The sequence below is a fragment of the Xenopus laevis genome, chromosome 6S (assembly GCF_017654675.1).
Source record: "Xenopus laevis strain J_2021 chromosome 6S, Xenopus_laevis_v10.1, whole genome shotgun sequence".
Lineage (NCBI taxonomy): Eukaryota > Metazoa > Chordata > Amphibia > Anura > Pipidae > Xenopus > Xenopus laevis.
The window spans coordinates 228773-253437 of record NC_054382.1 but is presented as its reverse complement, the minus strand read 5'-3'; the positions used below and the strand labels follow the sequence as shown (position 1 = coordinate 253437).

General features: G+C 46.0%; 1 protein-coding gene across 1 annotated transcript; it reads left to right on the top strand.

Annotated features, from left to right (window-relative positions):
* Positions 1–2853: 2853 nt before the first annotated feature.
* LOC108695572 (acid-sensing ion channel 1C) lies at positions 2854–22963 on the top strand. Its single transcript, XM_041568273.1, has 8 exons — positions 2854–5782; positions 6644–6794; positions 12399–12526; positions 12668–12818; positions 14329–14382; positions 19292–19445; positions 21553–21644; positions 22827–22963. Exons 1-8 carry the CDS (start codon positions 5249–5251, stop codon positions 22961–22963), a joined length of 1401 nt encoding a protein of 466 aa, XP_041424207.1. The 5' UTR covers positions 2854–5248.
* Positions 22964–24665: the final 1702 nt, after the last annotated feature.

Genomic DNA, 24665 nt, shown 5'->3' with positions numbered 1-24665 from the left:
CAGGGATAAGTGGGAGATATACTCGTGAGTATGGGAGGGGCTCAGCAGGGATAAGTTGGAGAGATACTAGTGAGTAAGGGAGGGGCTCAGAAGGGTTAAGTGGGAGAGGTACTAGTGAGTATGGGAGGGGCTCAGAAGGGATAAGTGGGAGAGGTACTATTGAGTAAGGGAGGGGCTCAGAAGGGATAAGTGGGAGAGGTACTATTGAGTAAGGGAGGGGCTCAGAAGGGATAAGTGGGAGAGATACTAGTGAGTAAGGGAGGGGCTCAGAAGGGATAAGTGAGAGAGATACTAGTGAGTATGGGAGGGGCTCAGCAGGGATAAGTGAGAGAGATACTAGTGAGTATGGGAGGGGCTCAGAAGGGATAAGTGGGAGAGGTACTAGTGAGTATGGGAGGGGCTCAGAAGGGATAAGTGGGAGAGGTACTAGTGAGTATGGGAGGGGCTCAGCAGGGATAAGTGAGAGAGATACTAGTGAGTATGGGAGGGGCTCAGAAGGGATAAGTGGGAGAGATACTAGTGAGTAATGGAGGGGCTCAGAAGGGATAAGAGGGAGAGATAGTAGTGAGTATGGGAGGGGCTCAGAAGGGAGGGGGAGACCGATATTATGGAAGAGAGTGGAATCCGTGGAGAAATTGAGAAGATGAAATGAGGAAAGGACAGGGATTTATAAGAGTAACTTGTTTAGATTTCATGTTGGGGGACGGTGTTACCAGTAAAGAGGGGAGGGGGCTAAGAGACATTTGGGGGGCACTATTACTGATAGGAGGCAGTACAGATGGGGAGGTGAGTGATTGTTCTGGGGAATTAAGGGGGGCACTAAGTGGAAGAAGTGTTTTTTAAATGAATCTAATACAGGACATTATGTTTCCTTGGCAAATGCCCAAAATTTCACATTAACGTCTGACCGCAACTTCCAGCTGAATAAATCAATAGAGTAAAGTGCTGGTCAGTGCCCCTATTGTCCTGATTTATACATTCTGGTGGGAAGAAGGGATGTGGTTTTTAATGGGCAGATAAATGGCATTAGGAGGGGGCTTGGTAATTGTATCCCCACTGACTTCATCCCACTCGCTGTTCCTTCCCCCCTTTCAACTCACTGATCCTTCCCACTTCCCACCCACTGATACTTCTCCTGTCCCATCTACTGATCCTTCAACTGTCCCACTCACTGGGGCAAATTCACTACGCGCCGAACGCTAGCGTTAATTCGCTAGCGTTTGGCATTTTCGTTACTGCGCAATTTCAATAACGAACGCTAGCGTGGTTTCGCTAGTGTTACTTCGCACCCTTACGCCTAGCTAATTTTCGCTAGCGAAGTAACTACGCAAATTCACTAACGTGTGCAGTGTACTGAACGCTACCTTTTACGCCAGACTTCCGTCGCCACCTCAGACCTGGCGAAGCGCAATAGAGTAGATAGGGATTGCTTCAAAAAAAGTCAAAATTTTTTCTAAGTCCCAAAAAAACGCTGGCGTGTTTTCTACATTATGGGTGATAGGCTGAAAAAGATCGAAATGTTTTTTTGGGGCTTCCCTCCTTCCCCCCTACATTTCCTAACTCATGGCAACTTACCTAGACAGTGGGCACATGTGTAGGTCAAAATAAACATTTTTATTTGATGTTTTGAAGCTTTTCTAGCCATTTGTAGTGCTGATACGTATTCCTCCATTGAAATTTGAATTTGGCGCCGTATGCAAATTAGCCTTCGCTAGCGTAACTTCGCTTTACTTAGCGAATCAACGCTAGCACAACTTCGCAAACTTACGCTACCCCTGTGTGCAACTTCAGATTTTAGTGAATTTGCGGAGCGCTGGAAAATACGCCTGGCCAAGTGCGGCGAAGTGCCTGGCGCAACTTCGAATCTTAGTGAATTTGCCCCAATGATCCTTCCCAGCTGAATAAGTGCCCGCAAAATAGTACTCTGTAAGCCTCCTCCCTCTTTCGGTCACCACCGTCCCCCAAGCATGAATCTAAACAAGTTGCTCTTATAATCCTGTCCTTTACACCCATTTCATGCTTTTCTCATTATGTGATCCTAACGCGATTTCCACATACCTCTTCCTATAACTATGGGTCTCCCCGTCACTTCTGAGTCCGTCCATACTCACTACTATTTGTAGTCACTCTTATCCCTTCTGGAGCCCCGTCAATACTCACTAGGTAATCTCATCCACTTATCCCCATTCTGAGCCCCTCCATACCTCCATGCCCCATCACTAGAATATCTGCTTCCCCCTGTCACCTACTCATCTTAGAATCCTTCCCCTTCCGTCACCACTCACTCGATCGTCCACTGAGTCCTCCCATTCCACACTATCACTGATCTTTCCTCCCTCGCACCACACTCACTCATGTAATCCCTTCTCCAGTCTCTCTATCCTCTCTCACTGATCGTCCCACTCACTGATCCTTCCCCCGTCCCATCACTGATCTACCCCCGCTCCCACTCACTGATCCTTCCCCCGTCCCACTCACTGATCCTTCCCCTCTGCCCCACTCACTGATCCTTCCCCGTCACATCACTGATCTTCCCCATCCCACTCACTGATCCTTCCCCTCGCCCACTCACTGATCCTTCCCCCGTCCACTCTGCCATCCTCGTCCACTCACTGATCCTTCCCCTCTTCCACCACTGATCTTCCCCCCACTCTGATCTTCCCCTCCCTAGTCACTGATCTTCTCCTTCCCACTCACTGATCCTTCCCCGTCCCATCTACTGATCCTTCCGTTCCCACTCACTGATCCCTCCTTGCTCCACTCACTGATCCTTTCTCGTCCCACTCACGGATCCTTTCCGTCCACTCACTGATCTTTTGGTCTCTTTCGTCCCACTCACGGATCCCTCTTTGCGTCCCACTCACTGATCCCTCTTTGGGTCTCACTCACTGATCCTTCTTTGCGTCCCACTCACTGATCCCTCTTTCCGTACCACTCACTGATCCCTCTTTGCGTCCCACTCACTGATCCTTCTTTGCGTCCCACTCACTGATCCCTCTTTGCGTCCCACTCACTGATCCCTCTTTGGGTCTCACTCACTGATCCCTCTTTGCGTCCCAATCACTGATCCCTCTTTGCGTCCCACTCACTGATCCCTCTTTGCGTCCCACTCACCGATCCTGTTTTGTGTCTCAATCACTGATCCCTCTTTGCGTCCCACTCACTGATCCCTCTTTGGGTCCCACTCACTGATCCCTCTTTGTGTCTCACTCACTGATCCCTCTTTGCGTCCCACTCACTGATCCCTCTTTACGTCCCACTCACTGATCCCTCTTTACGTCCCACTCATTTATCCCTCTTTGCGACCCACTAACTGATCCTTCCCCCACCCCTCTCATTGATTCTTTCCTAGTCCCACTCACTGATCCCTCTTTGCGTCCCACTCACTGATCCCTCTTTGCGTCCCACTCACTGATCCCTCTTTGCATCCCACTCACCAATCCCGTTTTGTGTCTCAATCACTGATCCCTCTTTGCGTCCCACTCACTGATCCCTCTTTGGGTCCCACTCACTGATCCCTCTTTGTGTCTCACTCACTGATCCCTCTTTGCGTCCCACTCACTGATCCCTCTTTACGTCCCACTCATTGATCCCTCTTTGCGACCCACTAACTGATCCTTCCCCCACCCCTCTCATTGATTCTTTCCTAGTCCCACTCACTGATCCCTCTTTGCGTCCCACTCACTGATCCCTCTTTGCGTCCCACTCATTGATCCCTCTTTGCTTCCCACTCACTGATCCCTCTTTGCGTCCCACTCACCGATCCCTCTTTGCGTCCCACTCACCGATCCCTCTTTGCGTCCCACTCACCGATCCCTCTTTGCGTCCCACTCACTGATTCCTCTTTGCGTCCCACTCACTGATCCCTCTTTGCGTCCCACTCACTGATCCCTCTTTGCGTTCCACTCACTGATCCCTCTTTGCGTTCCACTCACTGATCCCTCTTTGCGTCTCACTCACTGATCCCTCTTTGCGTCCCAATCACTGATCCCTCTTTGCGTCCCACTCACTGATCCCTCTTTGCATCCCACTCACCAATCCCGTTTTGTGTCTCAATCACTGATCCCTCTTTGCGTCCCACTCACTGATCCCTCTTTGGGTCCCACTCACTGATCCCTCTTTGTGTCTCACTCACTGATCCCTCTTTGCGTCCCACTCACTGATCCCTCTTTGCTTCCCACTCACTGATCCCTCTTTACGTCCCACTCACTGATCCCACTTTACGTCCCACTCATTGATCCCTCTTTGCGACCCACTAACTGATCCTTCCCCCACCCCTCTCATTGATTCTTTCCTAGTCCCACTCACTGATCCCTCTTTGCGTCCCACTCACTGATCCCTCTTTGCATCCCACTCATTCATCCCTCTTTGCTTCCCACTCACTGATCCCTCTTTGCGTCCCACTCACTGATGCCTCTTTGCGTCCCACTCACTGATGCCTCTTTGCGTCCCACTCACTGATCCCTCTTTACGTCCCACTCACTGATCCCTCTTTACGTCCCACTCACTGATCCCTCTTTACGTCCCACTCATTGATCCCTCTTTGCGACCCACTCATTGATCCCTCTTTGCGACCCACTCATTGATCCCTCTTTGCGACCCACTAACTGATCCTTCCCCCACCCCCCTCATTGATTCTTTCCTAGTCCCACTCACTGATCCCTCTTTGCGTCCCACTCACTGATCCCTCTTTGCGTCCCACTCATTCATCCCTCTTTGCTTCCCACTCACTGATCCCTCTTTGCGTCCCACTCACTGATCCCTCTTTGCGTCCCACTCACTGATCCCTCTTTGCTTCCCACTCACTGATCCCTCTTTGCGTCCCACTCACTGAGTGTGAATGTGGATTGAGGCTTGTGCATATTGTTGTAGCTGCTCAGGTCCCAGAAGAACATCTCCCTCCTTCTCACTCTCTCATTAAGAGACCACAGAGCATCAGTCTAAAGACTTTGCTGATGTTGGTGGACGTCATTGCATTATTCCCCTTGGCTTCTCTCCATCCCATCTCTCCATCTCTTCTGGCAGCACCACCGGCCGGTTAGAGAGACAGAGGAAGAAGTTGAAGAGACACAACTTGTTATTCTGCCCTGAAATCTAAAGCCACAGGGACAGAAGTAGAGCAGCAGTAGGTGCAGTTACAACGGTGCCCAACCAACAAGTGAGTTTTTATTTGTTATTTGCAAATAAGGGACCCACAATATTCTTCTACTTTTCCTTCCCACCACCAGTCTGCTTGTAGATCTTCCTGATGGACATTCTGAAGCCCCCACAGGACGAGGAAGGAGACGATGAGAAGAAACCTTCTGACCTGACGGTGTTTGCAGGCAACTCCACACTCCATGGGATCAGCCATGTCTTCCTGCCTGGTGGGGTGACCCCTCGACGTGTTTTCTGGGCATGTTCCTTCCTGGCCTCTCTCAGCTGCTTCCTCTTCCAAGTGGCCGACCGCATCATCTACTACAGTGCGTACCACCATGTCACCACCCTGGATGAGATGGAGAGCAGCCACATGAAATTCCCAGCCATCACCATCTGCAACTTCAACAGATTCCGTCGCTCCAAACTCACCCCGAGGTACATGTGCTCCGCTCAATATCTGCTTGGGACACAAAATGTCAGCAGAGAGGAACTGGCCAAGTGCGAGCTTCCTGTATGTTCTGATGATGCCAATAAGAGTAACGACACCATGGATTTCTTTGACCAAACAGGACATTCCATGAAGGACATGTTGCTGGAGTGTCGCTACCGAAATGAGACGTGTGGCCCAGAGAACTTCACCACGGTGAGTGCCACTTATTCTTTCCTCTTGCCTTATCCACCAAGCAAGTCTTTAGCCAGACTGGGGCATTGGTTAGATTCACTCAGTGGTCCAATGGCTTCTCCTACGACTGGTACCTCTCCCACTAGGAACATCACTCACTCATTTACATCAGTAGATTAAGCAGCATGGCAGCACCCTCTCAGATTGCTACATAGACTTATGAAGAGAACTGGGACTTTCTGTGCAAATAGTCCATTGAGCCTATGTTTAAAAGGGTTGTTTACCTTCAGGTTAATGTGTAATATGTTATATTAGCAACTTTTCAATTGGTCTTCATTATAATATTTCATAGTTTCTGCATTATTTGTCTTCATCTTCTGCCTCTTCCCAGCTCTCACTGACCCCAGCAGCCAAATACCTAATGCTCTGTGGCGCTACAATTCCATTATTATTGCGCCTCTTTGTTACTTATCTATATATTTAGTTCCCCTACTTTTCATATTTCAGTCTCTCATTCAAGCCTTTACCTTGTTACTAGGGTATATTGGACCCTAGCAACCAGATAGCTGCTTAAATTCCAAACTGGAGAGTTTCTGAATGAAAAAAAACGTAATAATTCAAAAAAGAAGACCAGCTGCAAATTGTCGCAGATGATCACTGTCTATATCATGGTAACACATAAGTTAGAGTTCAACTACCCCATTAACTGAATGAATAGAACATGCCCCTCGAGCTTGACTTGTTAGCAAGTGCTGTGTAATTAAGGCGCAGGGATTAAATGAATTCACCAAGGGGGAAGGATACAGACGGGGGGTCTTGCTTGAGATGTGACTCCATTGAGGGGTCTTAATGTGAAGGATGAATATGTTTCCCCTGTGCCAGGTATTCACACGCTATGGCAAGTGCTACACCTTTAACTCCGGGAAGAAGGGACATCGCTTGCTCAACACTTTGAAGGGCGGCACAGGGAACGGCCTGGAGCTCATGTTGGACATTCAGCAGAATGAGTACCTACCTGTGTTTAGTGAGACAGGTGAGAAGCAATGTTCCTACCTGTAGAGCTATAGTGTACCTACCTGTGCCAGGGATATAGGTGAGCTGTAGTGTACGTACCTGTGCCAGGGATATAGGTGAGCTGTAGTGTACGTACCTGTGTCAGGGATATAGGTGAGCTGTAGTGTACGTACCTGTGCCAGGGATATAGGTGAGCTGTAGTGTACGTACCTGTGTCAGGGATATAGGTGAGCTGTAGTGTACGTACCTGTGCCAGGGATATAGGTGAGCTGCAGTGTACTTACCTGTGTCGGGGATAATGGTGAGCTGTAGTGTACCTACCTGTGTGATATAGGTGAGCTGTAGTGCACCTACCTGTGTGAGGGATATAGGTGAGCTGTAGTGTACCTACCTGTGTGAGGGATATAGGTGAGCTGTAGTGTACCAACCTGTGTCAGGGATATAGGTGAGCTGTAGTGTACTTACCAGTGTCCGGGATATAGGTGAGCTGTAGTGTTCCTACCTGTGTGAGGGATATAGGTGAGCTGTAGTATACCTACCTGTGTCAGGGATATAGGTGAGCTGTAGTGTACTTACCTGTGTCCGGGATATAGGTGAGCTGTAGTGTACGTACCTGTGCCAGGGATATAGGTGAGCTGTAGTGTACTTACCTGTGTCAGGGATATAGGTGAGCTGTAGTGTACTTACCTGTGTCGGGGATAATGGTGAGCTGTAGTGTACCTACCTGTGTCAGGGATATAGGTGAGCTGTAGTGTACGTACCTGTGCCAGGGATATAGGTGAGCTGTAGTGTACCTACCTGTGTGAGGGATATAGGTGAGCTGTAGTGTACCTACCTGTGTCAGGGATATAGGTGAGCTGTAGTGTACGTACCTGTGCCAGGGATATAGGTGAGCTGTAGTGTACTTACCTGTGTCGGGGATAATGGTGAGCTGTAGTGTACCTACCTGTGTCAGGGATATAGGTGAGCTGTAGTGTACGTACCTGTGCCAGGGATATAGGTGAGCTGTAGTGTACCTACCTGTGTGAGGGATATAGGTGAGATGTAGTGTACCTACCTGTGTCAGGGATATAGGTGAGCTGTAGTGTACTTACCTGTGTCCGGGATATAGGTGAGCTGTAGTGTACCTACCTGTGTGAGGGATATAGGTGAGCTGTAGTGCACCTACCTGTGTGAGGAATATAGGTGAGCTGTAGTGTACGTACCTGTGTCAGGGATATAGGTGAGCTGTAGTGTACGTACCTGTGTCAGGGATATAGGTGAGCTGTAGTGTACGTACCTGTGCCAGGGATATAGGTGAGCTGCAGTGTACTTACCTGTGTCGGGGATAATGGTGAGCTGTAGTGTACCTACCTGTGTGATATAGGTGAGCTGTAGTGCACCTACCTGTGTGAGGGATATAGGTGAGCTGTAGTGTACCTACCTGTGTGAGGGATATAGGTGAGCTGTAGTGTACCAACCTGTGTCAGGGATAGGTGAGCTGTAGTGTACTTACCAGTGTCCGGGATATAGGTGAGCTGTAGTGTTCCTACCTGTGTGAGGGATATAGGTGAGCTGTAGTATACCTACCTGTGTCAGGGATATAGGTGAGCTGTAGTGTACTTACCTGTGTCCGGGATATAGGTGAGCTGTAGTGTACGTACCTGTGCCAGGGATATAGGTGAGCTGTAGTGTACTTACCTGTGTCAGGGATATAGGTGAGCTGTAGTGTACTTACCTGTGTCGGGGATAATGGTGAGCTGTAGTGTACCTACCTGTGTCAGGGATATAGGTGAGCTGTAGTGTACGTACCTGTGCCAGGGATATAGGTGAGCTGTAGTGTACCTACCTGTGTGAGGGATATAGGTGAGCTGTAGTGTACCTACCTGTGTCAGGGATATAGGTGAGCTGTAGTGTACGTACCTGTGCCAGGGATATAGGTGAGCTGTAGTGTACTTACCTGTGTCGGGGATAATGGTGAGCTGTAGTGTACCTACCTGTGTCAGGGATATAGGTGAGCTGTAGTGTACGTACCTGTGCCAGGGATATAGGTGAGCTGTAGTGTACCTACCTGTGTGAGGGATATAGGTGAGATGTAGTGTACCTACCTGTGTCAGGGATATAGGTGAGCTGTAGTGTACTTACCTGTGTCCGGGATATAGGTGAGCTGTAGTGTACCTACCTGTGTGAGGGATATAGGTGAGCTGTAGTGCACCTACCTGTGTGAGGAATATAGGTGAGCTGTAGTGTACTTACCTGTGTCAGGGATATAGGTGAGCTGTAGTGCACCTACCTGTGTGAGGGATATAGGTGAGCTGTAGTGTACCTACCTGTGTCAGGGATATAGGTGAGCTGTAGTATACTTACCTGTGTCCGGGATATAGGTGAGCTGTAGTGTACGTACCTGTGCCAGGGATATAGGTGAGCTGTAGTGTACTTACCTGTGTCCGGGATATAGGTGAGCTGTAGTGTACGTACCTGTGCCAGGGATATAGGTGAGCTGTAGTGTACTTACCTGTGTCAGGGATATACTTGAGCTGTAGTGTACGTACCTGTGGCAGGGATATAGGTGAGCTGTAGTGTACTTACCTGTGTCGGGGATAACGGTGAGCTGTAGTGTACCTACCTGTGTCCAGGATATAGGTGAGCTGTAGTGTACGTACCTGTGCCAGGGATATAGGTGAGCTGTAGTGTACCTACCTGTGTCAGGGATATAGGTGAGCTGTAGTGTACCTACCTGTGTCAGGGATATAGGTGAGCTGTAGTGTACTTACCTGGGTCGGGGATAATGGTGAGCTGTAGTGTACCTACCTGTGCCAGGGATATAGGTGAGCTGTAGTGTACGTACCTGTGCCAGATATGAGCTGTAATGTACTTACCTGTGTCAGGGATAATGGTGAACTTTAGTGTACCTACCTGTGTCAGGGATATAGGGGAGCTGTAGTGTACCTACTTGTGTCAGGGATATAGGTGAGCTGTAGGGTACTAACCTATGTCGGGGATAATGGTGAACTGTAGTTTACTTAACTGTGTCAGAATAATGGTGAGCTGTAGTGTACTTACCTGTGTCAAGGATATAGGTGAGCTGTAGTGTACATAACTGTGCCAGGGATGTAGGTGATCTGTAGTGTACTTACCTGTGCCAGGGATGTAGGTGATCTGTAGTGTACTTACCTGTGCCAGGGATGTAGGTGATCTGTAGTGTACTTACCTGTGTCAGGATATAGGTGAGCTGTAGTATACTTACCTGTACCATGGATATAGGTGATCTGTGGTGGACTTACCTGAACCAGGGATATAGGTTAGCTGTAGTGTACTTACCTGTACCAGGGAAATAGGTGAGCTGTAGTGGACTTACCTGTACCAGGGATATAGGTGAGCTGTAGTGTACTTACCTTTGTTGGGTATATAGGTGAGCTATCGTGTACCTACCTGTGCCATGGATATAGGTGAGCTGTAGTGTACTTACCTGTGTCAGGGATATAGGTGAGCTGTAGTGTACATACCTGTGCCAGGGATATAGGTGACCTGTAGTATACTTACCTGTACCAGGGATATATGTGAACTGTAGTGTACTTACCTGTGTCGGTATATAGTTGAGCTGTAGTGTACCTACCTGTGCCAGGGATATAGATGAGCTGTGGTATACTTACCTGTACCAGGGATATAGGTGAGCTGTAGTGGACTTACCTGTGCCAGATATATAGGTGAGCTGTAGTGTACTTACCTGTCCAAGGGATATATGTGAGCTGTAGTGTACTTACCTTTGTCAGGGATATAGGTTAGCTGTAGTGTACCTACCTGTGCCAGGGATATAGGTTAGCTGTAGTGTACTTACCTGTACCAGGCAAATAGGTGAGCTGTAGTGGACTTACCTGTACCAGGGATATAGGTGAGCTGTAGTGTACTTACCTGTGTTGGTTATATAGGTGATCTGTCTTGGACCTACCTGTGCCAGGGATATAGGTGAGCTGTAGTGTACTTACCTGTGTCAGGGATATAGGTGAGCTGTAGTGTACATACCTGTGCCAGGGATATAGGTGAACTGTAGTGTACTTACCTGTGTCGGTATGTAGTTGAGCTGTAGTGTACCTACCTGTGCCAGGGATATAGGTGAGCTGTAGTGTACTTACCTGTCCAAGGGATATATGTGAGCTGTAGTGTACTTACCTTTGTCAGGGATATAGGTTAGCTGTGGTGTGCTTACCTGTGCCAGGGACATAGGTGAGCTGTAGTCTACTTACCTGTGTTTGGGGAGACAGGTATAGAGATATACCCACCTGTGTTTGGGAATTAAAGTTCATATGACTGTTCTTATATAAGATTAACACACTTTACATGTTGGGGGGAGGCCATTCCCTGTACGTTGTGGGAAGGCAGGTGCCCATGCACAGAGGGTAAGGGGGTTCCCTGTTTGTAGGTGGTAGGTAGGTGGTAGGTATGTCCACACTAGACATCTCTGTTCTGTCTTCTTTTCCCCTGCAGGGATAGAAGAGACGTCCATTGAGGCTGGGGTGAATGTCCAGATACACAGTCTGGGATGAACCCCCATATAAGAAAGGCAGAAGAAGAGAAAGGCATTTAAAAACTACAAGTCTGTAGGGACAGAAGCTGCATTTAATGAATATAAACACTGTAATAAATGTTGTAAATGAACAATCTGAAAGGCAAAGATAGAAAATAGGAGCGCATTGTGGCTGAGGATAAGACTAAACCCAAAAAGTTATATAAATATATTAATAGTAAAAAGATGCAGGTTGAGAGTGTTGCTCCATTAAATAATGGTACCAGTATGGTTGTAACAGATACAGATAAGGCAAATGTGTTAAATCAGTTCTTTTCTTCAGTGTATACAATAGAGGAGTCTGAGTTCCCAGGCTCACTTTATAGCTGCACTAATGGCTCAGCTCAATCTGATCAATAAAGCTTTAATAAAAATGAATGTAAACAAGGCTCCAGGGCCTGATGGCATACACCACTGGGTTCTAAGAGAGCTTAGTTCAGTTTTAGACCAGCCCCTATTTCTGATTTTCTCAGATTCACTTTCATCTGGTATGGTGCCTACGGATTGGAGAAAAGCTGATGTTATTGCTATATATAAAGGGGATTATGATCTTAGCCTGGCAATTATAGGCCAGTAAGTCTGACAACAAAATTTTGTCCTAGTGAATGGCATTATCAGCAGCAATCAGCATGGCTTTATGAAGGATAGGTCATGTCAGACAAATGTGATTGCTTTTTATGATGAGGTAAGTAAGATGCTGGACAGTGGGGGGGGGCAGTAGATCTATTTGGATTTTGCCAAAGCGTTTGATACTGTGCCCCACAAACGACTGCTTTCTAAACTAAGGTCTGTTGGGCTTAATGAAGTTGTTTGCACATGGATAGGAAACTGGCTACAGGATCGGGTACAGAGGGTGGTTGTTAATGGGACATTCTCTACTTGGAGTAAGGTTCTTAGTGGGGTCCCTCAGGGCTCAGTATTGGGGCCACTTTTATTTAACTTGTTCATTAATGACTTAATGGGACTGCACTACTGTAAATCTCCTGCCTACGTGTCCTGCCTGGGCATCTGTATATAATATATAATATATATTGTAGCACTGTGAGTTGTGTGACCTCTAGTCCATACGTTCCCCTGCAGATGAAACATCCTATGAGGCTGGAATCAAGGTGCAAATTCACAGCCAGATTGAGCCCCCCTACATCCATGAGCTTGGCTTTGGGGTTCCCCCAGGATTTCAGACCTTTGTGGCTACACAGGAACAGCAGGTAGGGCTCCAGGTCTCCCAAAAGAAATCAGGGGGTTATGTCCCATTTATTGACACATTGGGCTTATCTTGTGTGAAGCACATGGGGGTTACTGCCTGTCTATTTGAATCTCTTGTCAGACCTAAATTACTCTCCCTCCAGCTGGTGTTCCTGCCCCCACCATGGGGTAACTGCAAAGACACCCCCCTGGACTCCTTTGACTTCAAGAATTACAGTATCACAGCGTGTCGGATCATCTGTCAAACTGAGCACATCATTGATAAGCACGGCTGTCGCATGGTGCACATGCCCGGTGAGTTCTAGGGGCGCCCACACACAAATAACACACATTGGGCACATTGGGGAGACACTGGAGTATCTAGCAGCAAGACACAGTGAGAGATTGTTACATTGGGAGCATATGGGAGACAGCCTGGGGTACATGGAGGAGAGAGATTGGGGTACACTGAGGAGACAGTCTGGGGTACTATCAGGAGAGATGGGGAGAAAACCTGAGGGACTTGGAGGAGATTGGGGTACACTGAGGAGACATTCTGAGGTACTATCAGGAGAGATGGGGAGACAGCCTGACATACATGGAGGAGAGAGATTGGGGTAAACTGAGGAAACAGTCTAGGGTACTATCAGGAGAGATAAAGAAACAACCTGGGGTATATGGAGGAGAGAGTTTGGGGTACACTGAGGAGACAGTCTGGGGTACTATCAGGAAAGATGGGAAGACAGCCTGGGGTATATGGAGGAGAGAGATTTGGGGTGCACTGAGAAGACATTCTGGAGTACTATCAGGAGAAATGGGGAGACAGCATGGGGTATATGGAGGAGAGAAATTGGGGTAAACTGAGGAGACATTCTGGGATACTTTCAGGAGAGATGGGGAGACAGCCTGAAGTACATAGGGGAGAGAAATTGGGGTACACTGAGGAGACAGTCTGGGGTACTATCAAGAGAGAAGGGGAGACAGCCTGGGGTATATGGAGGAGAGAGATTGGGGTACACTGAGGAGACGTTCTGGGGTACTATTAGGAGAGATGGGGAGACAGCCTGGGGTACATGAAGGAGAGAGATAGGGGTACACTGAGGAGAAGTTCTGGGGTACTGTCAGGAGAGAAGGGGAGTCAGTCTGGGGTACATTTAGGGGAAGGAATGGTATATGTAGGGGAGAAATTGAGCCTGCAGTGTGTGAGTGGGCCATTATTATTAATAATATAGCACCAACATATTACACAGCGTAGTACAGAACGTATACATCATTCCCATCAGGCCCTGCTCCAGTTGGGTTCTGACTCCAGTTCCCATGACTTGTGCAGTCCTAGTGGATTACTGGGCCCTGGGCACCTCTTCTCCTCCTGCCGTTCCAAGTGAAGAGAAGATGCGCGGGGCCTTGTGTCTCCATGTGGATCGGTACCATTCATTGTTGGGAAGGTGGGACAGGCAGTCAGGAGCAGCAGTGCAGGCTACAGCAAGGGACAGCTATTGACATTCCTGTAGGGGACATGGTGCAGTTTAGGTTTTGGAAATAATATGTTTAAAGCCCCCACAGCTGATCCCATGAACTTGGCAGGTGCGTGGGGAGGGGGGCAGATTCTTATAGGGGTTTTGGTTTGTGTTGAGGACCATGGGCCCCTTAGCTCTGGGGATGAGTTGTATTTTACATTCAGTATATTCCCTCTCTATTCTGTGCACCAATCAGCTGTACTGTGATAACCCCACCCCCGGGGGCCCCCTCACCTCATATGGCTACATAGATGGGGTGTTGGTGGCCCGGGGGAAGTCTCCTAAGTGTCTCCTATTTGCCCCTGCAGGTAATGCCACCGTGTGCCCCCTCGACCAGTATGAAAAAGCCGACAAATTTCTGGGTGAGCAGCATGCCGGGGTATTATTGGGGTAAAATAAGTCAATTAGGGATAAAAGGCAAGGGGGTGTCCCAGTGACTAGGAATCCCCTCCCCCAGTGACTCTAATGACTAAACTGGCACCCTGGGCCCGGGGATCTTGTATACTGACAGTAATCCCCCCCGTGCCAGTGCATGGGAGAGACTTGCCCCAGGGGTGGAGCAAGAAAACAAGATGGCAGCACCGTGCCCTAGTGAAAAAAGTTCTTGTGGCCAGAGGATTAGAGGGGGGAGAGGTGGGCAACAGTCCCAGTTTACAGATTACACTTACTGAGGGGTGTCTAACAAAGTGGGTTTCTTTGCCCTTTAATTCAAAGTCTCTGACCTAGACTGGTGTATGAACTTTAGCCCCAATAAAAGGCAACCAAAGGGTTGGGTGGCTCAGGAATTATTTAGGACATTAGTTGTAGTTTCTGTGGCCGCCATGAAGAGGCGCTGCTGGCTGTGAAACACGTGGAGGCTGCAGGGTGCACGTCCAGTCTGTCCCTGTAGGGGCCCCACAAACCAACTTGCCTAATCCAAATATCTATGGAAATGATTATTGGCACCTTGTAGGGGTTCAGTCCCCTGTGGTCTCCCAGTCAATAAACAAACAACATGAGACCAGTAATAAACACAATTCATTTCTTGCTCTTTACACTCACTAACACTTTGTAGGACATACAAAACTGCCGGATAGTCCATAATAACTGTCAGATTTCCATCAATGGCAAAACTCATGGACACATCAAATTCATAGAGGAACACTGGAGCCCCCAATTCATCCTCAATCATTTCCCAAATAAATAGAATAAATACAAATATCTGCCCCAATCAATGTTTACAGAAAATAATCTTCTAACTTTTCCCCAATTCCACTGTGACCCACTTCATCCTCACAGACCTGCCCCCTTATACCCCCCAATCACTGCAGCACCGCGATGATCACTTCATTACAATAAAGAATTGTATTCACAATATCTCGACAATAAATACACAAGCTGAAGGACAAAGGTGCTGCTTAGAACTTCACAAAAGTGGGTGACAGTTAGGGGCAGATTTATCAAGGGTCGAGGTGAATTTTGGAATGAAAAAAATGTGCATTTTGAGCTATTTTTTGTGCAGTTCGACTAGGGAATAGTCCAAATTAGATTCCAATTTGAAAAAAAAAAACGAAAATTCGAATATCGAAATTTATCATGTACTGTCTCTTTAAAATTTCGACTTCGCCCATTCGCCATCTGAAACTTGCCGAATTGCTGTTTTAGAGAAACTTGAAAAGAGACTGGCGCACAAAGTAGTAAAGCCGGAGTCAAGTTCAGGTAAAAAAGTTTTATTTTCTAGAATCAAGAAAACAGGCCTCAAGCGTTTTTCTTAATTAGGGTTAAATAAAACGGAAGTTTTTTTACCTTAACTTGACTTTGTGGGTCCAGGCTTGCGCCAGTCTCTCTAGAAGTTTCTCTGGTGTCTGACTGTGGGGCATGTGCAGCCGGGCCCAGGTTACTCAGCACATTCCATACTGGTTAAACAATTTGTTTGAATTGTTGGTTTAGCCTATGGGGGACCTCCTAAAACCTGGAGTCAATTGGTGGACTTTGAAAAATCGAACTCGATCGTAATTCGTATCGAACTCGAATGCGCTATTTCTTCGATTCAAACGATTTGGCGAATATGGACCTATTCAACCCAAAAAAAACTTTGACTCAAATTTGGTTGGTCTTTTTCAATTCGTTTTTTCAATTCAAAATTCGACCGTTGATAAATATGGACTTTAGTGATGAAGCCTCGGTTCCCATTGAATGAAAGAAAGAAATTCAGAAGTAGAATTCAAGCCCTTCGCACATGATGGCTCTAAAGCCAACATCCATCTTTGTTCTACTGTCTCCTCCCCTTTTATTAACAGGAAACCAATCAGTGGCCATAGATTTGAGATCATTTACATTTTTATTCTGTACTGAGATTACAAGAAGGCTGAACCTTGTTTTCTCTCCACAGAACCCCACTTTATGCCGCTAACATGTCCCCCCACCCCAGTCCTGACTGGGCGAATGGATTTACCAGTGAATTGTCACTCGCAGGGACATTGGAGCAATGGAGATGACTGGGGTGAATGGAGTCCCCCCGAGATGTGACCCTTATCCCTTGTCTCACACTCTGAGCAATGGCCACCAGGGAACTTACGACTTTCCTTTCTTTCTCTAACTGTCATGATGAGCCAGTCTGTCCCATTTCATTCCGCTGACAAATCTGCAAAACTGCTGAAAAATTCACAAAACAGTAAAAAAAATTGCAAAAAACATTAAAATTAATAGGCGACAAATCCATTTTATGTGCAACTATTTTTTCTTACACATGCAACCTTTTTTCTCCAAAAGCATTAAAGTCAATGGACTTTTTTGTGTCTGTGACTTTTTGTCTCTTGGGACTTTTTGGGCAAATGCGTTAAAGTCAATGGACTTTTTTGTGTCTGTGACTTTTTGTCTCTTGGGAGTCGGGACTTTTTGGGCAAATGCGTTAAAGTCAATGGACTTTTTTGTATCTGTGACTTTTTGTCTCTTGGGACTTTTTGGGCAAATGCGTTAAAGTCAATGGACTTTTTTGTGTCTGTGACTTTTTGTATCTCGGGACTTTTTGGGCAAATGTGTTAAAGTCAATGGACTTTTTTGTCTTGGGCATAAAACAGGAAGATGGTGCAGTGTGAAATCTTAGCACTATAATACAGTGAAAAAGTCAGCGACAGTAAGAGAGAAAGTGTATATGAAACCAAACAAAAAACATTTATTAGGACATGAAAGACAAAAGCTTAATGCGTTTTGTGCCCACTGAGGCACTTAATTATAGGCTAATGGACACGCCCCTGCACACTCCTTATATGGGGCTGTGACCAATCAGAAGCACACATACATTAACCAATCACAATTGTGAAAACAAAACAACACCCTTGGCAACAAGCTTTCTCTGTGCTGAAATACAATAATTGTGATGCAAAACAAGTGAAAACATTGAATAAAATAAAACAGGAAAAAACCTCAATAGTCACTTTAAAGTCACGTGTGTATTTAAGTAACAAGCCATAATAATAATCATAATAATTCCTAAAAATTCCTAATAATGTCTGTTTGTCCTGTGCATCAAATGTCCAAGATTATTGTACAACAGTAGGACAATACCAGATCCACTAATATCTTCTAACTATTAAGAAACCTCTGAGTTTCTCCCATTTTTATGCTCCCTGAGAACCTCTCCTATAAAAGCTTCTTTGGGGTGTGGGGTCCCTACTATTCATTTATTTATTTTCTTCATGTTTTTATTTTATTTTCTCATTGTTTTGGAAAACATCACAATTATTGTAATTCGCCACATAAAAAGCTTTTACCCAGTGATGTTGTTTTTTCACAAAAACTTGCAGTTTTACTATATATATATATATATTTTTTTTTTAATAAAAAAGCGCTAAAAATGTAAGATTTTTCAAGTTTAAAAACCACAAAAAAAATCCTAATTTACAACAAAATTCTGTATTTCACCATCTGAGAATTTTTTTTTGTGAAACTGCTGCCAAAATTTGTTGAGGAAACAGCAAGGAAAAAAAGTCCATTGACTTGAATGCATTTGAAAAAAAAGTTGATGCATGAAAAAGGGACATTGACTTTAATGCAGTTGGACAAAAAGTTGCAGCAAGAGAAAAGTCCATTGACTTGAATGCATTTAAACAAAATGTTGCTGCAAGAAAAAGGTCAGTTGACTTAAATGCAGTTGGACAAAAAGTTGCTGCAAGGGAAAAGTCCATTGACTTTAATGCATTTAGAGAAAAAAAGTTGCATGTGTAAGAAAAAATAGTTGCACATAAAATGGATTTGTCGCCTATTAATTTTAATGTTTTTTGCAATTTTTTTTACTGTTTTGTGAATTTTTCAGCAGTTTTGCAGATTTGTCAGCGGAATGAAATGGGACAGACTGGCTCATCATGACAGTTAGAGAAAGAAAGGAAAGTCGTAAGTTCCCTGGTGGCCATTGCTCAGAGTGTGAGACAAGGGATAAGGGTCTCATCTCGGGGGGACTCCATTCACCCCAGTCATCTCCATTGCTCCAATGTCCCTGCGAGTGACAATTCACTGGTAAACCATTCGCACTGCCTGAGAAATTCTATGAGGATTAATTACAGGTCTCTGGAAGTGGGGAAAAATTATTTGGTTTTTTTTGAGACAATGGGTTGGGTCCCACTGTGGAACTCTCGCTAGTTTTTGCCTGGGGGGGAGCGAGCAAAGTCCACTAACTGTCAGATGGCATTTGAAGGTGGCCGGAGTGGGAGGAACTGCACGTTTTGATTGGCGACTGCATCTTATTTTTGTAACCAAGTTGACATTGAGCCCTAGGGGTATTTGCAATTACATGTTGAAGGACTCTGAATTGGGGCAGATATTTGTATCTATTCTTTTTATCCATTGGAAAAGGCCGATGATTGACTTTAGGATTAATTGGGGGATTCGCTGATGTGTTTTTATTTCTATATGAATTTGAGGTATAGATGGTTTTTGTTCTAGTTGTCATTTATCATTCATTCATTTGTCATTTTGGAGATCTGGCTCTTATTATGAAGAGTCTGACAGGCCAGTTTTATATGTAGTAAAATGTATTACTGATTGTAAATGACAATATATAAAATACATTTTGTTTTCTAAGGAACTTTATTGCTGGGTGATTGGGCTCAAATTGTTTGCTAACCCAAATATCTGCTTCAATACAAACAGAATGTTTATATCTTTTCAGGATAGTTCCTCTTTAATACAGGCTTCATCCTTCCTTTCCTTTTATTCCACTTCATCTCCCTTTTTGTTCCCTTCTCTCTTTCTCTGCCCCTCCATCTCTCCCTTCCTCGTGTCTCTCGCCCCCAGATGCACTCATCATGGCAAATAACCAGTCGTGCCCATGTGGGACCCCCTGCCGCACAGAGAGATACCAGAAGGAGCTCTCCATGGTGAAGATCCCAAGCAATGCATCTGCAAAATACCTGGCCAAGAAATACAATAAGAGTGTGGAATACATACGGTGAGATATATGACTGGTTCATGACAGGTTGCTTCTTGTTGTGGGACTCTTTACTCAATAGGTAACCCGGGGGGCTCACCATGAATCCAATAGAGAGTGTGAGAGGCTGTCGTGTGACTGAATAGATCATGCACAGGTAGTTTCACCTCTTCTATCAATAGAGACACCAGGGACTCACCAAGAAACCAACATTTGAGAGGCTGCTGATAGGACCATGGAAAGGTTGATTCTTCTTGTGGGACTCTTCAACCAATAGGTGACCCTAATGCACAACATTAGAGGCTGCCGTGTGACTGAAAGGACCATCAAAAGGTGGTTTCACCTTGTGACATTTTTCAATCAATAGAGACACAAGGGATTCACCAAGAAACCAACATAGTTTGGGAGTCTGCGTGTGGTTGACAGGACCATGGAAAGGTTGACTATTCTTGTGGGACTCTTCAGTCAATAGGTGAACAAGGGCTCCCCGAGAACCTAATGCATAAAAAGGACCATGTGACTGATAAGACTTCTGCTTGTGAGAATCTTTGATCAGTAGGGGTACTAGGGTCTCATCAAGAACCTCACATACAGAGTGAGAGGCCACCATGTGACATAGTTCTTTATCCATCCTCTTGCCCAGTCCCATGTGCCAATCTGCATAGAGCACCCCCCCATTGACCACCTTTTCCTGCTTTGCCCAAAACTCACTCGAGATATTATATGAATGTTTTTCTTATCTGCCTGACTTTGTTGCTCCTGAAAATGTCCATCTCTGATATCTCCAATCTCAGGTATGTCTCGGCTCTTATGATATCAGGAAGGCTTAGCCCCTCACTATATACACGAATAGTGTCAGTCTTGTCCCTAAGGCTGAGATTGATGAACAGGACTGTTCTGTCTATAAAGCTTCTGGCCGCCATTGGGAGGGTTGTGCACTACAGTAGGGTGTCATGCAATCAATAGGCACCTGCAGATAATACAATGACTGCTTCACTACAGTAGGGTGCAACTGGTCCATACTGGAATGGGTTGCAGGAAAATATTCTCAAATATTCGTAGTCATGTTACTCAAAGCACGGTGGGACATTTCGCCATTTTCTGTAGGACTTAAAGCATTATGTGCTGTTAGAATTACACATGAGTTAATGGCAGTTGGGGGGGGGGGGTTAGGCAAAACAGTTCCACAGGTGAGACAAGAGAGAGTTCCATGTTCCATGTTGAAGCAATAAAGAATAAAACAAAGTCCCACCAGATTGGAGTTCTCAGAGAATTTAGAACGAAAGTCCTCTCTGCTGAGTTTCTGGAGTCTCAGTGACACACATAGTTTGTTTCAAAAGATAGTTTGTTTCTCCCACTTCTCAAGCTCACCCTCAATTCCCTGAACTCCCAGGCCCAGATTTACATAGTGGGTGCCCCTAGGCCCCCTACCGTTCATCGCCCCTGTCCCCTCCAGGGGCACAGGAGCAATGGAGATTGCCGCACGGGAAATTTAAAAAATGATTGTATCTCCAGCGTATCCCCATTGTTTTTGAACCAATGTGGGTGTGGTTGGGCCCCCCTAAAATCCTGCCGCCCTAGGCCGGGGCCTAGGTGGCCTTTCCACAAATCCGGGCCTGTGAACTCCCTCATCACCCCCAGGGTCCCCTTAAACAGTCCCTCCTGCCGACTAATTGGCCAGAGTACTTTCCAACCCTACTCCAGGGTACTCCTCGGCCTGGGGGCTCTATATCTGCTCTCACATTCAGAAAGCCTACTAGGAAAGCCTCTTTGTCACACAGTGTTGGCCTGGGTCTCCTAGGGCCTATCGGGGATCTTGGTATCAAGGGCCCTCTGGCACTATCACATGTGCTAAATTTTATAGGTTTAGGGTGACCTTGTCCAAGGCAGTCTTTGGTATTGTCACACTCTCTAACCAGTGATGTCTCTTTAGGGTTTAGGGTAACCCTACAAGGCAGTCTCTTATATCGCTATACTCTTCCAGCTGTGATGTCTCTTTAGATTGGACCTATGAAGGCAGTCTTTTGTACTCATATTTCCCCTTTCCTTGCACCCACCTACCCCAGGCAGATTTCATTAATCCTATGCTGAGAGCCTGTTGCTTACATTGTATTTCAATGTCTCTCAGGGAGAATATTCTGGTGTTGGACATCTTCTTTGAGGCATTAAACTATGAGATGATTGAGCAGAAGGAGGCGTATGAAGTGGCCGGACTCTTGGGTACATGAATTTAAGTCGAGCTTCTTTGTCTGTCTGACAGTTCTTTCGTCCCTTGTATGTGATCCACTTTTTGCCAACTATTGTCTGTGTTCCTTATGTTCCAAGTTAGGGACTCCCCCAAATACTCTATCCCACTGCCCAGACAGACCTTCTAGTTACACAGCTTAAGAGCTGGGCTGAGCTAAGAGGTTGGATTCCACCCCAGGAGCCTGGCTGATCTGCAATAAGAATCCGGTACAACTGGTGATATTTATTGGTATTAAGAGACCCTAAAACCCACCAGGAATTATCTGGAAATGGCACAGGTTATATCACCACTTCCAGCATTAAGTAGACACTGGCAGTGGCCAAAGGGGAATGGCTGCCATTATCTCACCAGAACTGGCCAAGTAGGTGGCCATGTTTACCTTGGACAAAGGGGATGCCCCGTGGAGCAGTTCATGAAGCTCTGGGCTTGTGTATGTCTAATGGGTGAAACCAACGTCCTGTATAATAGTAGTGGGCTTTCCCAACCAGACCCCTTTATTTACACTTTCCTCATAGAAGAAATTTCCCCCAGGGGAGCCTCAGGAACTGCCATTGGCAGGAGGCATCAGTTCAGCCCCCATATACAGTAATCAAATAAAGCAGCAGCACTACCACTGTTTACTGAGAGCCGGACATCTGGGATTTGGGGCCACAGCCTCCAGTAATACAACTTGTCTCCCACCATGAAATCACTAGTAATTGGCTTAGGAAATGGCACCCCAGCAAACTGACACCAACGAGCAACAAATCAATTTCCCTTCCCGCAGCCTCCGGAGTCTTCTCCGTGCTTGAACAGAAATGTGTTTCAGCTAATCAGCCCAGAGCTTTATGTCTGTAGCCACCACTTCTCTACTCAGGGCCACCCTTTCATGTCTTTGTCATGGGCAAATGTAGGGGGTTAGAAACAAAACCAGGGATACTCAAGAGAATAGGAATGGGACCAGAGATAGGTGAAAGGGTTAGACTGGGACCAGGGAGAGACAAGAGGGTGGGAATAGGACTAGAGATAGGTAAGAGGGTGGGCATGGGACCAGGGATAGATGAGAGGTGGGAATGAGACCAGGAATATGTATAATGTCTCACAATAGGGAATTGTACATCATATGCCTCATGTCATTCATGTTTCCAACTGTTGTTTTGCCTTTTATACCTCAGGTGATATTGGGGGCCAGATGGGTCTATTTATTGGCGCCAGTATCCTCACAATCCTGGAAATCTTTGATTATCTCTATGAGGTGAGACATCCATTCTTCCACTCACGGCCATTGGTACTGGGTGACAGTGTAGGATAGGGTGTCGCACAGCCGGTGCCTATATCATTTCCTGCCTTCCATCCAATCACTAACCACTTCTGGGATTCCAGACACATTCCGGCCAATCAGTACCACTTCCTGTATTCCAACCAATCAATACCATTACCCATATTCCAGTATAGCCTGTGTGTTCACTATAGTAGCCAGACTGGCTCAACTTCAAATATAATGTGGCTAGTTGCCCAGCTGACAGATCTGATCTTCCCATATCAATATTTGACAGTTATGGGCCATATAGACTTGCCAAATGGAATGACTTGATGGACCATATATTTAGTCTGACTTGCTCAGACATTCAATTTCACTCAATAAATAGTAGAGGCTAGCTTATTTTGGCAAGTCCCTTTGTCTATTGATCCCTGGACTGTACATTTGGCCCCTGCTGCTTCCCCCCGGGGGGTATGTGGTCACGGCACTAACCAGAACTGATTCTTCTTCTACTCAAGGTTTTTTGTGACAAAGTCCTTGGCCCTTTCCACAAGCGAAAAAATACTCAAAGCAAAGACATTCCCAACACGGTAAGTACTGCAGTGACACTGGCACGGTTCTATATAGGGTTGTAATGTAGGTAAGTAGTAGAACTGTGTATGTTGAGTGAATAAGATAATTGGGGTGTCAGTAAGTAGTAGTATTGTGTATGTTGAGTGAATAAGATAGATGGGGTGTAGGTAGGTAGTAGTATTATGTATGTTGAGTGAATAAGAGGGATGGGGTGTAGGTAAGTAGTAGAATTGTGTACCGTAGGTAGGTAGTAGTGAATAATATAATTGGGGTGTACGTAAGTAGCAGTATTGTATATGTTGAGTGAATAAGATAATTGGGGTGTACGTAAGTAGTAGTATTGTGTATGTTGAGTGAATAAGATAGATGGGGTGTAGGTAGGCAGTTGTATTGTTTATATGAGTGAATAAGAGGGATGGGGTGTAGGTAAGTAGTTGTATTGTGTATGTTGAGTGAATAAGAGGGATGGGGTCTAGGTAAGTAGTTGTATTGTGTATGTTGAGTGAATAAGAGGGATGGGGTGGAGGTAAGTAGTAGAATTGTGTATGGGAGGTAGGTATTAGTATTGTGTATGTTGAGTGAATAAGAGGGATGGGTGGAGGTAAGTAGTAGGTATGGTAGTTAGGTAGGTAGTAGAATGCCTCACCAGATTATTCTCTGTTCCAAAGTCCTACTATTTGTTTTCTGTCTTTTAGGAGAACCCAGAGGTCCTGTTTAGCCCTGGCCTGGGATCCATTCATCTCCCAAGGTGTGTGGGTGGGAGGTGCATCTAAGGGCAGACTATACCCTGTATAAAGACCACCAATGGGCAGATGTGGAAGCCAGTGTGCTAAAGGTTTCTTATAGAAAGGGTAAGGTGAGGGCTTTACTGAGTGAGTAGCCAGTGAGTAAGCAGTGAGTAGGTAGTGAGTATGCAGTGAGTAGCCAGTGAGTAGCCAGTGAGTGGCCAGTGAGGATTCCTGTGGGACGGGCGCCATGAGACGATCATTACCATAGGGGTTGTAGTTACTCCTCCTTCCCATGTACAATGCAGTGTGAACTGGCAGATCAGGTGCCAACAGCAGGAACAGAGTCGTTTCAACTTATCCAGAAGCCCAAGCCCACAGGCAAGATGGGCACCACTTGGGGCACAAACCTCTACTTCTTGCCCCACTACTTCCCATTGTATTTCCATATACAG

Bases quoted from the DNA above. Each gene is read 5' to 3' on its own strand.
- LOC108695572 (XM_041568273.1), top strand. From the start codon at position 5,249: ATGGACATTCTGAAGCCCCCACAGGACGAGGAAGGAGACGATGAGAAG. The intron at 5,783-6,643 runs GTGAGTGCCACT...CCCCTGTGCCAG, and splicing joins GCCCAGAGAACTTCACCACG to GTATTCACACGCTATGGCAA. The intron at 19,446-21,552 runs GTGAGATATATG...AATGTCTCTCAG, and splicing joins AAGAGTGTGGAATACATACG to GGAGAATATTCTGGTGTTGG.